General features: G+C 35.6%; 2 protein-coding genes across 4 annotated transcripts in view; one reads left to right on the top strand and one right to left on the bottom strand.

Moving 5' to 3' along the window:
- Positions 1–2,730: 2,730 nt before the first annotated feature.
- On the bottom strand, positions 2,731–6,799 carry LOC107584574 (corticotropin-releasing factor-binding protein-like). Its single transcript, XM_016271268.1, has 7 exons — positions 6,661–6,799; positions 5,877–5,970; positions 5,455–5,612; positions 4,441–4,651; positions 4,058–4,200; positions 3,387–3,504; positions 2,731–3,271 (listed from the first exon to the last, which is right to left on the bottom strand). Exons 1-7 carry the CDS (start codon positions 6,745–6,747, stop codon positions 3,117–3,119), a joined length of 966 nt encoding a protein of 321 aa, XP_016126754.1. The 5' UTR covers positions 6,748–6,799; the 3' UTR covers positions 2,731–3,116.
- The window catches only part of aggf1 (angiogenic factor with G patch and FHA domains 1), a 32,100-nt gene continuing 22,668 nt past the window's right edge, over positions 5,598–15,029 (top strand). For 2 of the 3 annotated variants that reach the window (XM_016271262.1, XM_016271263.1), the window contains exons 1-2: positions 5,598–5,647; positions 9,666–9,795. In XM_016271262.1, the coding sequence (XP_016126748.1) occupies positions 5,600–5,647; positions 9,666–9,795 (178 nt within the window). In that variant the 5' untranslated portion in view covers positions 5,598–5,599. Of the gene's footprint in view, positions 5,648–9,665; positions 9,796–15,029 lie in introns of those variants that run through there. The other variant, XM_016271267.1, reaches the window with a different exon arrangement.

A 15,029-nucleotide genomic window follows, 5' to 3' on the forward strand; every position in this document is an offset into this window, starting at 1 on the left:
TAACAATCCCACGTGTGGCAGTGGTAGTGTAATTTCCACCGTTGGCTGATTTCTGCGTTGATGTGCGCAGTAGGGGACCAGCGCAGCTGTGCTTACCTCTTTGTGTGTCCTGCTGGGATTCTCAGTTCGTTATCAATTATCCTGCTAAACTCTCTCTGGAGCACGTGGTTCCGACCGGGATAATGTGAGCGCCAACCTTTAATCAAGCGTGAGGCGACCCGTTTCATCAAATCCCACAGAGAGGCAATAAGAGTTGTAGTTTTACAGACAAACACACACATTTCATTCATAAAACATTATGTTCGAATGTTTCACACAACATGTACTAAATAAGCTTACAGCTGTCTTTTTTGTAGTGAAATGAGATTATGGTTTGTTTTTTATCTAGATAATGTCCTTACTTTCTTCATACAGATACACAATCCAGGGGCCAGTTGCATAAACATAGACACCATGTTAAGACTGTGTCTTACAAACTAGTTTGGCCAACTAGCAGTTAGCCAAGGGGTAATCAGTCTTACTTTTTGGGTTCACATTAGACCAATCTACCTTTATGCAACTGACTTTAAAAAGTTATAACCAGTCTTGAAGAAATTAGATGACTAACTTTTTAAGACTATAGTCTAAGCAGTTTATGCAACCCGCCACTGATTTTATACCCAGGGTTAACAATTAATCCTGTGTATTCATAACCTGACGTTTCCACTGATCTATATATATTATCTCTATTATAGATCAGTGGATGTTTCACACTGTACATCCTTGATTTGCATATTTGGGTGTCAGTGTGGTTGATTGGACGAACGCAACATGTGACCAGAATCATGTTTCCTTAAAGGAACACTCCACTATTTTTGAAAATTTTCCTCATTTTCCAACTCCCCTAGAGCTAAACAGTTGAGTTTTACCATTTTCGAATCCATTCAGCCGATCTCCGGGTCTGGCGGTAGCACTTTTAGCTGTAGCTTAGCATAGATCATTGAACAGATCATTGCACATACATTTACACTAAACCACTAAGTAACTGCTAAAACATATTGTTAAATCGTTATAAAGTATTTAATAATGACTTTGGGTGAACTACTCCTTTAAGCACAATCACTTCTTTTAGTTGAGGGATGGTCTAGATGTCGAGGGGACCTTGGTGATGCCTGGTGCATGCAAAAGAAAGACATGTCTGGACATCGTCCTCCATCATAGGACAAATTTGACAGGATAAGGCAAAGCCGAACTCCTCTGCAGTCATGATGTGAGCAGGTTGTCAGCGATGATGATGATGTGCATCTACAGTTATGAGAGTGTGGCGATAAAACATAAATCGATCTGTTGATTTAACAATAGTGATTAAGCAGTCCACTGGATCCAGGTCAGCAGTTTTCATGAAGAGGTCCAATTGAGCTCATTAAATTGATAGTCGTGTATTAGGGCTGCGCAATTAATCAAATTTCTAATCGTGATTACAATTATGTATGCCACAATTAATCGTTCAAATCTGCAATTAATTGTTCAAAGTCCACTTATGTTATTCTGCATGCTTAAGATGTGTTTTTGTCATTCTACAGGTTATCTTAAGGGTTTTTCCATTGTTTTAATTTTAGTTTTGGTATAACATTATAATACCATGCATATTTTTACTTTTTGTATTTAAAGAAAAAAACTAATCCAATGTAGAGTTGACATTTGAGGTTTAATACTATAGAAAAGTAATACAAGTTTTTTTCAGTTAGAGTGTTTTCAGCTTGTTTCTTTTCATCGTAAAATATGGCATGCGGTTGATATAAAAATGATATAAACATAATGTAATGTAAATTGTGATAATCATAATTATCGCAATTACAATTTAATAGACAATTGTTTTTTTTTCCCATAATCGTGCAGCCCTATCGTGTATCTTGTATTGTCATGTAGAGTTTGGATGTTATTCAAAACATCGTGGTTTTTAAATTACGAAAATGTAATTTTTTTTACTAAAATGGCTGAGTAATAGACAATCACAGAAAAGTCGCTGATGCTAGTATCTTAGAGTGCTTTGACATTTTACTTGCTGTTCATAATTCAGGTTGATATTCTCAAGCTACATTGCTTTTTAGCACATGATGACTGCTGAGATTGTTTAGAAAAATACTTACTGTGGGATCATTAGAAGCTGACAAAATTCACACTTTTATTTGTTTTGATGGTGCCACTAAACAATAAGCATTACAATTCCATTATACATAAAGCAGTGTGTTTATATTCACCTTTTGAACAGTAAGTTCTGGCTTAAAGGAATAGTTCACCCCAAAATTGTCATATTTTAGCTGGAAGCAAAGGTTTGAAGTTTAAAATGCCTTGTTGATGGATTTGTTTCTTACAAAGACGCAGCTTTTCCCTTCACAAGATTTTAATTGATGGATTGGCTTCATGTGGATTACTTGTGGATTATTGTGATGTTTTTATCAGCTGTTTGGACTCTCATTCTGACGGCACCCATTCACTACAGAGGATCCATTGGTGAGCAAGTGATGTAATGCTATATTTCTCCAAATCTGTTTTCGATGAAGAAACAAACTCATCTACATCTTGGATGGCCTGAGGGTGAGTAAATTTTCAACGAATCTTCATTTTTGGGTAAACTATTCCTTTAATGGCAGGTCATCAAGTAATTTGTGACATAAATAGTTTGCTTTACCTTACAAAATGAGTAGATTAGGATAAATGTCAGTGTTTTCTAGTGTAAAATCAGAAATTACTGTAACCAGAGTTTGCTTTGCTCATGTTTACTTATTTTATTACAAAAGTTCTTTAATACAGATAAATAATGACAATTACATTTGTCGTACATAGTGGACTTTTTAATACTTGTGCAGTACCGCTCTTTAGATTCCAGTTTTTATTTGGGCGCTTCAAAATGAAACATGCTGAACAAAACAGTGATGTGCACCAACACAAGTACAAATTTTATTTAACATCAGCCACAGATCTTACAATTTCATGATATTAAAAAGAGCAGAAGTGTCAAATGAAAAGATGAGGCAAAAAATAAATACTTTTTTTTAATAAGGAAATTATACAAATGCTCAAACTCAATAAGTTTGGCATCCCCCTGAACAAGAGCAGGGAACAGAAAGAGGGTCTTATGCTCTTAAACACACGTCTTCAACGCTGTTGCCCTTCATCTGCTGAAGCTCTTGGTGGCCCAGTAGCCGATATTGGAAACTAACTCGATTTACGAACTTCCCGCTCGACACCATTCTGACCACAGTGTTATCACAGCCGACCTTCATTTGAGCTGATGGGAAGAGAGATATGGAGAGGTTTGTGAGATTCTTTGCACCCTAAATTGCTTAGCACGTTTACTGCTAGAAGCAGTGATGATGCACAACAGATAAAGAAGGAATGCTCACCTGGTCCATTAAAGGAGTAGCAGAGATCTGCCATAGGGTACATCTTAGATGTGTCCATGCCGTTTCCACCCATAAGCTCGACGAAGTCTCCAGAACCGGCACAGCCGAGAATGGACCGCTATATGGATAAACCAGAAGTCTCAAAGTCATCATAATTCAGTGTCTTTGTATCAACTATATATTTTTAAACATATCAGTTCAACTCAGCTTAACTCAATTCAAAGATTCTTAAACAAACAACCACTCTATTGTGTCTCTATTTGTTGTTCTGGACACCCAGCCGTAAGTTAACCACATAAACACTTATAAAGAAAATTGTAAATAATATTTATGAAATAATATTTATTTAACTTAATTTTGAAATAATGAAATTGTAAATAAAATGTATTAATTAATATTTATTTCATTTTATTTCATTTGTTTATTTATTTATTTTTGGGAAGGCTGGTTTGTGTAAATACTATGCTACTTGACCAGAAATCAGATTTGTGCTCACCTTGAGATCATTTTGTTGGCCGAAACTATAAACACTTTGAAAAAGTGAAATTGCTAATTAAATGTATGAAGTAATATTTATTATATACTATTTCTTTATTTTATTGTAATTTATTTTTATTTTCGGGAAGGCTGGTTTGTGCAAATGATGCATTTCTTGACCTGGAAATGCTCACCCTGAGATCATTGTGTTGGCCGAGACTGAGCTCTCCAATCTGGATCTCCACCGGATAGATGATGGAGAAACTGCAGTTCCTGTGCTGCTGGGGAATGATCATGGTGAAACTGCCCTCTGGGGTCTGAGAGACAACATTACAGGCTGCAAAAGGAGAGAAAGCGAGAGAGCGAGACAGATGGTTAACCATCAGTATGTTGCATGTTAAGCTTCAAGCGTGGTTTCTGCATGAGCCATATGTCGTTCAGCTAACGGTGTAAATGCTCTGAACCTTCAGGACATTAGTGACATTAGTTTTCAAGTTCATCAGTACTGCAGAAAGGCACATTTTTAAAAAGATAAATACATAATGTCATTTTTGTATTTGTGTGCATGTGCACTTACGGAACGGATTGATGAGTTTGCGGAATGTTACTGTGAAGCTGCTCCCTGACTGGTGGAGTCTGAAGAACAGCATGGCGACATTCTGAGACGACCGTACGATTGGTCGAGTCACTCCAGTCTCACAGTAATCAGAGTAACGCTCGTACAGAGGAAGAGGATGGTCCTGTGTGCTGGGAAACTTCTCGCCCTTCATCACCCAGCCATCAAATACCTTAAAGATGAAAAAAGTTTAAATTTAACACCATTCTACTCAGCTCATCTGCATTCAGTACAACGTAGCCTATTAAATGATTTTTCAAAGTTGTAAATAAAGATCATTGGAGTACGTTTTACAAGAACATATTAAGTCCTACTACTTCAAATATGCCGTTTCTTATTTACTAGCAATTTCTGAGTGAAAATGGTTTCAAAGTATACATCCTACACCATTTGTTTTTCAATGTACTTCATTTTTTCAGTTCAAGTTAGCCGTCTTAAACTCGGTTTAGTTCAGATCAGGTTCAGTTTACATAATTCCCTACAGTTCACCCCGACTTTCAGGTCAGTTGAGTTCATGCCAGTTTTGTTTCAGTGCTAATAAATGATCTTACATTTCCGCATTTCATGTCCGTTTCATTGAACAGGAATTAATTCGGTACATTAACGTCAACAATATCCCATGTGGGTTTCTCAATCCTATTAAACTACATTCATTTGACATCAATCTTGCAGCACTAGTTTAGCTGTACTAAACTAAAATGAGTCTGGAATGGCTTTTGCTTAATTGGATTTTTAATTCAATTTTTACAGTGGAATATGTTAGATCATTGTATGCAAGCATGCTTGCTGTTGTATGGCCTGGCTTAAAAAACCCTGACTTAACCTGGTTTAGTGTACATTCACAGCTTGTACAGACTGACACAAACACACCAGCTGTTTTTTTTCTTCCATATTTAGAACAGAATAAGTGACTTTAATGCGATTGCATGACATTTTTGTAAACAAAGGAACAACACAGATGTAAGACCATTTCACCTTTATGAAATCTCCTCCTCTGCAGTCGATGCTGACCGAATCATACTCGATGCTAATGATGTCACTGGGCTCGCCGATGAAAAACACGGCGCAGTTTAACTGTGGACGTTCTGCTGTGAATGTAAATTGACCCTCTACGGCCACCATGTCCAGACATCCTGAGGGACACGGAGGAAGATCAAGACAAGAAAAGGTAAAATATAAAGGAAAAGCGGAAAATATAAATAGTGTATGTGATGCATAGCCACTCTTTAAGTATCAAGTAGTGCCATATTGTGCTACCATATCGATTAAACGGTTAAAAAAAAATCAACTTATTAAAACACAAATGAAGTCAACATCTTGATATAAGTCATTAATTTATTATCCACGACGTGTGTCTTTTGGCAAACGAAATCCCACAGGTTTCTGTAGTCACTCACTGAGCGCTCGGCGGTACACAAACTCCTCTGGTAACTCTCGCTTTAGTTCAGAGCTGAGCAGAGATAATAATCCTTCCGGGCTGATCTCATTATCCTGATAAAACAACAACAACAACAACAACAGGACATGGGAATGACTGGAATTAGAAAAGGCTGTCAAAATACCAAAATAGAAATAATTAGGTTTGCATTTCAATCAGTAGTGCTCAAGGATTTTAGGACTCCTTTTGGATCCAAAACAGCTTGTTCTTAAATGTTTTTAAAGTTGCATAGGCTTTCACATATAGAAACAGGAAATAATATTTTACAAAAAACATATTTAAATCACAAATATTTAATGCCAAAGCATATGTGGACACTTGCAGTTGATACCTTAAGGATCTAGCTATTTCTGCTTGATCGGACACTTAGAATTACTTCCACTGGTGTCACCCAAATTTTTTTTGTAGTTATATTAAACAATATTTTTGCCTTGAATAAAACCTGTCACTTTAGACATTAAACAAATGCATTAAGTTGCCTGACAATGTTTTGAAGTTTTGCATATGCTCACAATAAACGATACGATCAAAGTTGTTCGTACACTTCATTACATATATTAAATATGCATTGTTATAATATGCAAACATTATATTGTAGAATGATTGTTAAAGCCAAAGCAGAAACACACACAGAGCTCGCAATAGATACATCAAAAGTTGAATATAAAGTTATGAAACGACACTTATTATTATTATTGTGTGTGTGTGTGTGTGCGTGAGGTGAGCAGGTGTGAATATCTCACCTGTATGTCCAGAAAGCGCGCGTGTCCCCGGAGAGCCGTGACGCTCAACAGGAGGAAGCACAGCTGTGCGCGCGAAGTGCCCGACATGTCCGTGCCGTCTGTCCGCGAAGATTTGCGCAATAAGAGAAGAATTCAGAGAGCTCCCGACCAGACTGCTCGAGCTCTAGGAATGGGGGGGGGGGGGGGGGGGGGGGGCTGCCTGTTTGGATCAATTGATGTGAGTCCGAGAGAAAGAGAGAGAGAGAGGGCATGACAGATGCTTAGTGTTTATTCTACTTATATTTGGCTAGACTAGTAAAAAATAGACTTTGAAGTAAAATTTTCAGTTATACTAATGGAATGATAAAATCCATGAAGCCAAAAGGACAAGTGTAGCAGGCTGAGATAAGAAATGGTACTAATAACAACTGAGATTCGCCATAGTGTCTCATAAATAGGTACTAGTATCTAAATACTAGTATCTTATGAATATGCAGTGAGCAATTTTCTTGTCACTATTTGAATACATACTGGTATTAAATTAATCATATTTTTAAAAAAGACAATAAAACTAGAGTTGTTTTTAAATAATTGTAAATTGCGTGTGTGTGTGTGTACCTGTTTTTCTATTCTGGTGGGGACTTAAACCTGACTACACACAGACTCATGGGGACTCGTGTCACGGTGGGGACCTAAATTGAGGTCCCCACGGGTAAACAAGCTAATAAATCACACAAAATGAAGTTTTTTGAAAATCTAAAAATGCAGAAAGTTTCCTGTAAGGGGTAGGTTTAGGTGTAGGGTAGATAGAATATACGGTCTGTACAGTTGAAAAAGCATTACACCTATGGAGAGTCCCCACAAGGATGTGTGTGTGTGTGTGTGTGTGTGTGTGTACCTGGTATTTATCACGTTATGGGGACCAAATGTCTCCACAAGGATAGTAATACTAGTACATTTTGACCTTGTGGGGACAGTTTTGAGGTCCCCATGAAGAAAACAAGCTTATAAATCATACAGAATGAGTTTTTTTGAGAAATTAAAAATGCACAAAGTTTCCTGTAAGGGGTAGGTTTAGGTGTAGGGTTGGTGTAGGGCAATAGCACGTACAGTTTGTACAGTATAAAAACATTACGCCTATGGAATGTCCCCATAAACCATGCAAACACAACATGTGTGTGTGTGTGTGTGTGTGTGTGTGTGTGTAAAATAGTTCTGGGTAGTAACTGATTTCATGTAATCTGGATTACAAATAGTATCTAAAAATCTAAAAAAACAGTATTTAAAATGTAGTATTTAAAACTAATTTACGTGTGTGTGTGTGTGTGTGTGTGTGTGTGTGTGTGTGTAAAATAGTTCTGGGTAGTAACTGATTACATGTAATCTGGATTACAAATAAAAATGTAGTATCTAAAAAAACAGTATTTAAAATGTAGTATTTAAAACTAATTTACGTTTTATATTATTTTAAAATGTTGATAATCAGATTACAGTTACATTTTATGGATTACATTATTCACACAATGGCAGTAAATTATTCATAATTCATTGATACTCAAAAGTAGTCAGAATACACTACTTAAAATGAGTAATCTTCAATATATTACTGACTGCAATATTCATCATTTGTAATTTGTAATCAGTAACAGACTACAAGTTGTAAATAATATATATATATTTCCCCAAGGATTTAATATTAAACCTCCCTCGCAGCTTAAAACACCATAAAAAAGCCCTGTGCACATTTAGGTCCAACTAAACATACCCATGTGTTTTATTTTATTTCTTTGAGAATGACTTCTTATCCTTATGTCTAGTGAAGATGTGCTCTCCTGTTTCTCAGCTCAAAAAAAAAGAGGAATTTCACTGCAGTGGGAGAAAGGTGAGGTGGTCTGATTGAAGTAATGAATGTCTCATACAGCCAGTCAGTGGGGTATAATTGGGTGTTTCAAAGGAATAGTTCAACTAAAAAAGAAAATTATGTTCATTACTCATCATCATGTCATTTCAGACATATGAATTGCTTCCTTCTGTTCAAATTAAAATGTAGCTTTTTGTTATACAGAAAAAAAGAAAGTCACACCAGAATGGAACAACATGAAGGTGAGTAAATAAAGTCAGAATTTTTTACTTTTGAGTAAACTAACCTTTTATAACATTTATTCATTATAATATAATGAGGCAGCTGAACTTTTCACTTGCATATTAATATTGCTGTCCACTAATTGTCTCAGACTGGTGTTATTTTCTCATACCTACAGTGAACCAACTGTGTCAGGTGAGCCGAATAAGAGTGTTTCACCTCACTAAAACAGATATTCACTGCTCTTAAACCTATTTGCTCTCAGCCTTAAAGGTCACCTCGGGTCAAAACAACCAGAACGAGCAAAGCGTTTGGGTGCATGCATGAGGGTTTTTTGAAAACAGCCTCATGAGGGAACTAAATAATGTCTCAAAAGCCAAATGGTTTTAGTTTTAGGGTGTAGTAATTGTAATTAGCACAATTTAGGAACAACAGAAGTCAATGAAAGGACAAAGCCACAATATGAAGATAAAAAACATGCAGTCGTATCATGCATTTGTATTTTTTTTCTTTTCTGTTTCGTGACCATTTTTCACTCTCTCTCTCTTATCATTCTGTTTAAGAAACGCCCCCTTTGTGCATGAAATGAGTGATTGCGCTAATCGCCGGTCTCGAGTTTTTCTGCTTGTACAGCAACATGCATTTATCTGTGTGACGTCAGGAAATTGTGAAAAAGTTTAGATGAGTCATTTTTGCCGTAGTTCGGTAAATGCTCTTGTTGGACAGAGGAGAAAGTTTTGAGTTCTAAGAGTTGCAGTGTGCTCTTATAGTGCATCAGGCTCTATTGTCTCATGATCTGACCCCTAAAAATTACATTCATTCAGTTATTTTAAGAATGCATGATACAAAACTAGCTGTGTATGTGTGCTTTCATTTTTGAAGGGCTTTCTAACTAACACATGGCAATGAAACCAATGTCATGTTGTTTGTGTTTTTTCCTTAGTGTGTACTATCATCTTCAGGGAGCTGCAGACGTTCCTACCCATCAAACACCCTGTTCTGGCATTTGAAACCGGCTCTTGCGCAGGTGTCCGCTTCTATCAGAGTCTTACCTGCCCCGGGTGAACTGAAAGGTCAGCTGTCTTTCTCACACTCTCTCTCTCTGGAACCAGGGGACATTTGCCTCTTGTGAACCATATAGGGCCAGTACAGCTCTCTGACTTCTGGCAGAATATGAATGGAAATATTTAGAATGGCATACTACACATGCTATTTATGCCGTATGCATATGGATGTGCACTGTTTGGGTTTTGTGTGTGTGTGTGTGTGTGATGATCTACATTTTTTTCCCCACAAAATATAATATACAATCTGAGGATTTTGCATGAAAAACTGTATCCCAAAATGCACTTGACCTTCCATTTTTTTTAATCTCTGTCTTGACTCACTACTTGATCTGATTGCCAAAAGTTGCGTCACAGAAAATTTGATTAAAACAGCAAAATAAACATATTTGCTTCTGATGGACCCCAAACCGGTTTCATGCTCACTTCCCCCCACTGCCATTGGTCAGACAAACAGATAGCCCCGCCCCAACTTATGCCATTGGTTGAGCCAGTGTGGCTGTGTCAGGCTAGTTGAGACAGAGTGAGAGTAAAAAACACTGATCCCACTAAAAATATGTTTATACTTTTATTTTTATATTTTTTTTTAATTTATACAAATAATACATTTTTAAATATTACAAAATATTGTAAAATAATATAAATATAATTTTTTAATATTTAATTTAATACATACAAATATTGAAATCAGTTCATTTCTGGTAACAAAATGATTGGATTATTGAAACACTGATCCCACTAAAAATATGTTTATACTTTTATTTTTATAATTTTTTTTAATTTATACAAATAATACATTTTTAAATATTACAAAATATTGTAAAATAATATAAATATAATTTTTTTATATTTAATTTAATACATACAAATATTGAAATCAGTTCATTTCTGGTAACAAAATGATTGGATTATTGAAAGTGACACATATATATATATATATATATATATATATATATATACACACAAACACACACACACATACATATTTGAATAGAATATTTTGAATTTGTTTATGTTGTAATTTTAACTTGAATTGATTTCAATAAAAAATATTTTAATATATATTAATTTGTAAAAATACTGTTGAATTATTTTTTGACATTTTTTTTAAGTTCAGTCCCTATTTTGTACCTTTACCTCTAAACATTGCCATTTCCACTGCTGAAGATGTTTTCAGGCCAAATCTCTCTGATAAATAAATAAATAATTGGACTAAGACACAACTAAGCCACAGTTGAATTACAGGAATTTAATGGAAAATCATCCTCTCGCTCATATGCACTTGTGCGTGTGAATGTTTGCTCACTTGAGCTCAAACCTACAGAACTCAATGAAACCTAATATAGTTTGCCATGTGTTTGCTCGTTATTTTACGACCTACTATACACCGTGTGATGTGTGTTTATTGGAATCCGACCCAAATTTCTGACTGATGCCGGCTAACTGTGCGGCGTCCCCCCTGCTTCGTTTATTTCATTCCTGCATCCATGCAGTGGAGAGTACAGCGGGAGAGAAGAAAGAATGACGCACTTTGGCAGATAGGAGGCCACTGTTATAGCGTTAATCTTCCATTTCTCTGAGGATATCACTCACACACACACTTATACACAGATTGAACACAGTTCAAGGAAAAAGACATTTGAACTTGTCTAAATAGGAATATTTCCGTTGGCCATCAGACCAGTGCGCGCAGATCGAGATGTTGAAATTGCTATAGTATTAGCGACTGGAAGGTCTCTTATGTGTGTTTCTGTGGCCTCTTTGTGCTTCAAGAATGACTTATTGACATTTCATAAGCATTAAGGGAAGGTTTCGGGTTCAATACATGTTATGCTCTATCAACAGCATGTTGATGACCACAGAAAATAATTTTGACTCAGTTTGCAAAAACAAACAAGAATTGTGTTTACAGCAATGCACTTGCAATGGAAGTGGGGCAAGACAGTTCAATGGAGAGTTTAAAAGCAGAAATGTGTTTTAGGTTAATTCCTCTTCTAAAATATAATTTAAGTGGTCTAAACCATCCTTTAGCCGTGGAAATTCTGTTATAGGTGGATAAATGGACACTTATGAACATTTTGCAATATGTCCATTTCTGATTGGACATTTCCTTTCTCATATCATACTAAAGTTACTGGGTTTACAATTATGAAACAATATAAAAGCGAGTAAATAATGACAGAACTTTTCTATTTGCATGGCAATACTGTGTATTACTTGTCCTATAGATTTCCATAGTAAATGCATTACTTTAAACACAATTTTTGTTCATTTTTACAAACTGAGAAATCAGTCCAAGTTATCTGGCAGTAATCGACAGCATACCACGGATAGTTTGGTGGGTTTCGAGATAACAGAACACCGCTTACAAAGTAAATGCTGGATTACACAGCGTCCGTTTGCTTAGATAAACAGAAAGAAGGAGAAACGGACCCATCAAACAGGCAATCATTCAGCTGTGAGGGAGGCAAACACACACACACACACACACATGTTCAACATGGAGTGATTGGCTCCAGCAACCTCTTTGTTAGGATAAATATGATGGATGTGTTTATGAGATGTTCTTGAATGGTATGATGATGGCAGAAAAATATAACCATGTGTTCATTATGACACAACAGATGAGAACTTGCACATGAAAGATTGGAGAGATCAGCAGTAATACTGACAGACATTTATAAATACATAAAGTGGAGAAGATAAATAGGGTGGAGAGGTTATTTGCTCTATTAACCCTTAAATTCACTATGGTTCTAAAATTTGGGGTTGGTACGATTTTTTAATTTTTTGCGTATATGCTCTTCAAGGTTGCGTTTATTTGATCAAAAATACAGTAAAAACACTAATATTGTGAAATATTTTTACAATTTAAAATACCTGTTTTCTATTTGAATATATTTTAAAAATGATGCAAAGCTGAAATTTCAGTATCATTACTCCAGTTTTCAGTGTCACATGATCCTGATTCTTTTAATAAGAATCTGATAAGAAACCTTTCTTATTATTATCACAGTTGTGTTGCTTAATATGTTTGTGCATTTCTTTGAAACAGAAATCTTTTGTAACATTTTAAATATTTTTACTGCCACTTTTGATTAATTTAATGCATCTGTACTGATTAAAATGTATTCAATTCTATCAGAAAAATATTACTGACCCCATACTTTTGAGAAGTAGTGTACGTTTTACTCATTAAAATGACACAAAAGCAAATTATCAAATCAAATCTGTGTATCATTCGATCATTAGTTTTTTTATTTAATATTGAAAGTAGAAAAATGAGAAAATGGCTCCTTTTTCGTTTTTTCGTTTTTCTCCAAAAAACGAGAAACGAGAATTCAGCTTAAATTTTCGTTTTTCGTTCATGGGTGGAAAAATGAATAAACAGCTTGAATATTTGATTTCTACATGTGGGCGGGAATTAAACGCCCCTTTCTGCTGATTGGTCAGCCGAAGATCAAACCGTGCCATCATCAGTTCTTCTGCAGTATCACGCAGCAGAATAATAGTCCTCCGCTGCTGCAGTTGTATGGATTCTTAACGCATCATCAAACAAACAGTCAAATGAATAGCTCGACACAACTCGTACCGGGGCAGAGTCTAGACAGGGCTTTCTTCTGTGTAGATATAAATTCTATTCTTTGCATCAGCTGGGCATGGCAGGGTATGATATGACAGCTGTCATAGCCTACCCTGCTCACCCAGTAAGTGTGTTTGTTTAATTAATAAATTAATTAATTTGTTTAAGACAAAAAGGAAAGAATAATAAATTGGCTTGGGTTGACCTATGTTCACGCAAGAACTGTTCTGACTGACAACCGGAGAACAACAGATATTAAATAGCCTACTGTTAGAGTTGTTTAATGTAGTCTTGTGTTTTATTAAAATTTATTATAATTGATATCTCAAAAGGATATGCACTTGTGCGTGGCATGAGCTGCTGCTCAAGATTTTCATAAAATATAATAACTTGCCATTTCCATTTGCTTCTCACCAAACCCTCAGTATACCTCCAGAATGCACAGGAAATAAGCAGCAGTCATATTTAAAGCAGTTTAAATGAATATTGAGTACTGATTGATGTTAACTTGGATTTTTTTCCCCCATCGAGGGGAAATAACTTAATACTCTGTCATTTATAGTCCTATGGTAAAATTTATATTTTTAATTGTGTAACGTTACGTTCAAAATAACTACAAAATGTCATGCCTTTGAAAAAATAAAGAGAACAACAGAATGCACTGTTTTAGCGCCTCTCGGTCTCCTTGAGCATTTTTCTGGCACATGCCACAGACATGAACCACAGGGAATACTCGTCTTTTAAAAGGCTTCATTTAGATTATTTTACATTAAATGCATCATATAAGTCACTTTGGAATAAATCACAGTAGGCCTATGTATCATGATAAAAAAAACGACTTTACAGTCTGGAAATACTTTAGGCTATAGCTAATTATTTCACTTTAAGAACCGCTGGTCTACACAGAAGAAAGACCTGTCTAGACTCTGCCCCGGTACGAGTTGTGTCGAGCTATTCATTAGTCTGTTTGTTTGATGAAAAATTTGAAATTGATAAAATGGGTTATTAATCCGTGCAACTGCAGCAGCGGAGGACTATTATTCTGCTGCGTGATACTGCAGAAGAACTGATGAAGGCACGGTTTGATCTTCGGCTGACCAATCAGCAGAAAGGGGCGTTTAATTCCCGCCCACATGTAGAAATCGAATATACAAGCTGTTTATAAATTTTTCCACCCATGAACGAAAAACGTAAATTTAAGCTGAATTCTCGTTTTTCGCTTTTTGGGGGGAAAAAAAAACAAAAAAGGAGCCGTTTTCTCATTTTTCTATTTTCAATATTAAATCTAAAAACGAATGATCGAATGATACACAGATTAAATCTCCTTAAACAAACTTGCTGTGACTTTTATAACACTGACCGAACATCACTGAATGACCAATTACAATACACCAAGTTTGAGAGTGAAATCATTAATTCTCATTTATTTGCATGCACCATATATGTTGTTTTATACGGTGGCAGAGAAGTGCAGAACAAATCACAATTCTGAAAACAAAATAACAAATTATAAACGCAAATGCAAGTCTAAAAAACAAAATAACAATTCAGAAAGCACAACAACAATTCAGAAAACATTATAACAAGTCAGAAAACACAATGACAAATTCGAAAACAAAATAACAAGTCAGAAAACACAACGACAAATCCGAAAACAAAT

This window comes from Sinocyclocheilus grahami, unplaced genomic scaffold (assembly GCF_001515645.1).
Source record: "Sinocyclocheilus grahami isolate Dianchi unplaced genomic scaffold, SAMN03320097.WGS_v1.1 scaffold61.1, whole genome shotgun sequence".
In the NCBI taxonomy this organism is placed as follows: Eukaryota; Metazoa; Chordata; class Actinopteri; order Cypriniformes; family Cyprinidae; genus Sinocyclocheilus; species Sinocyclocheilus grahami.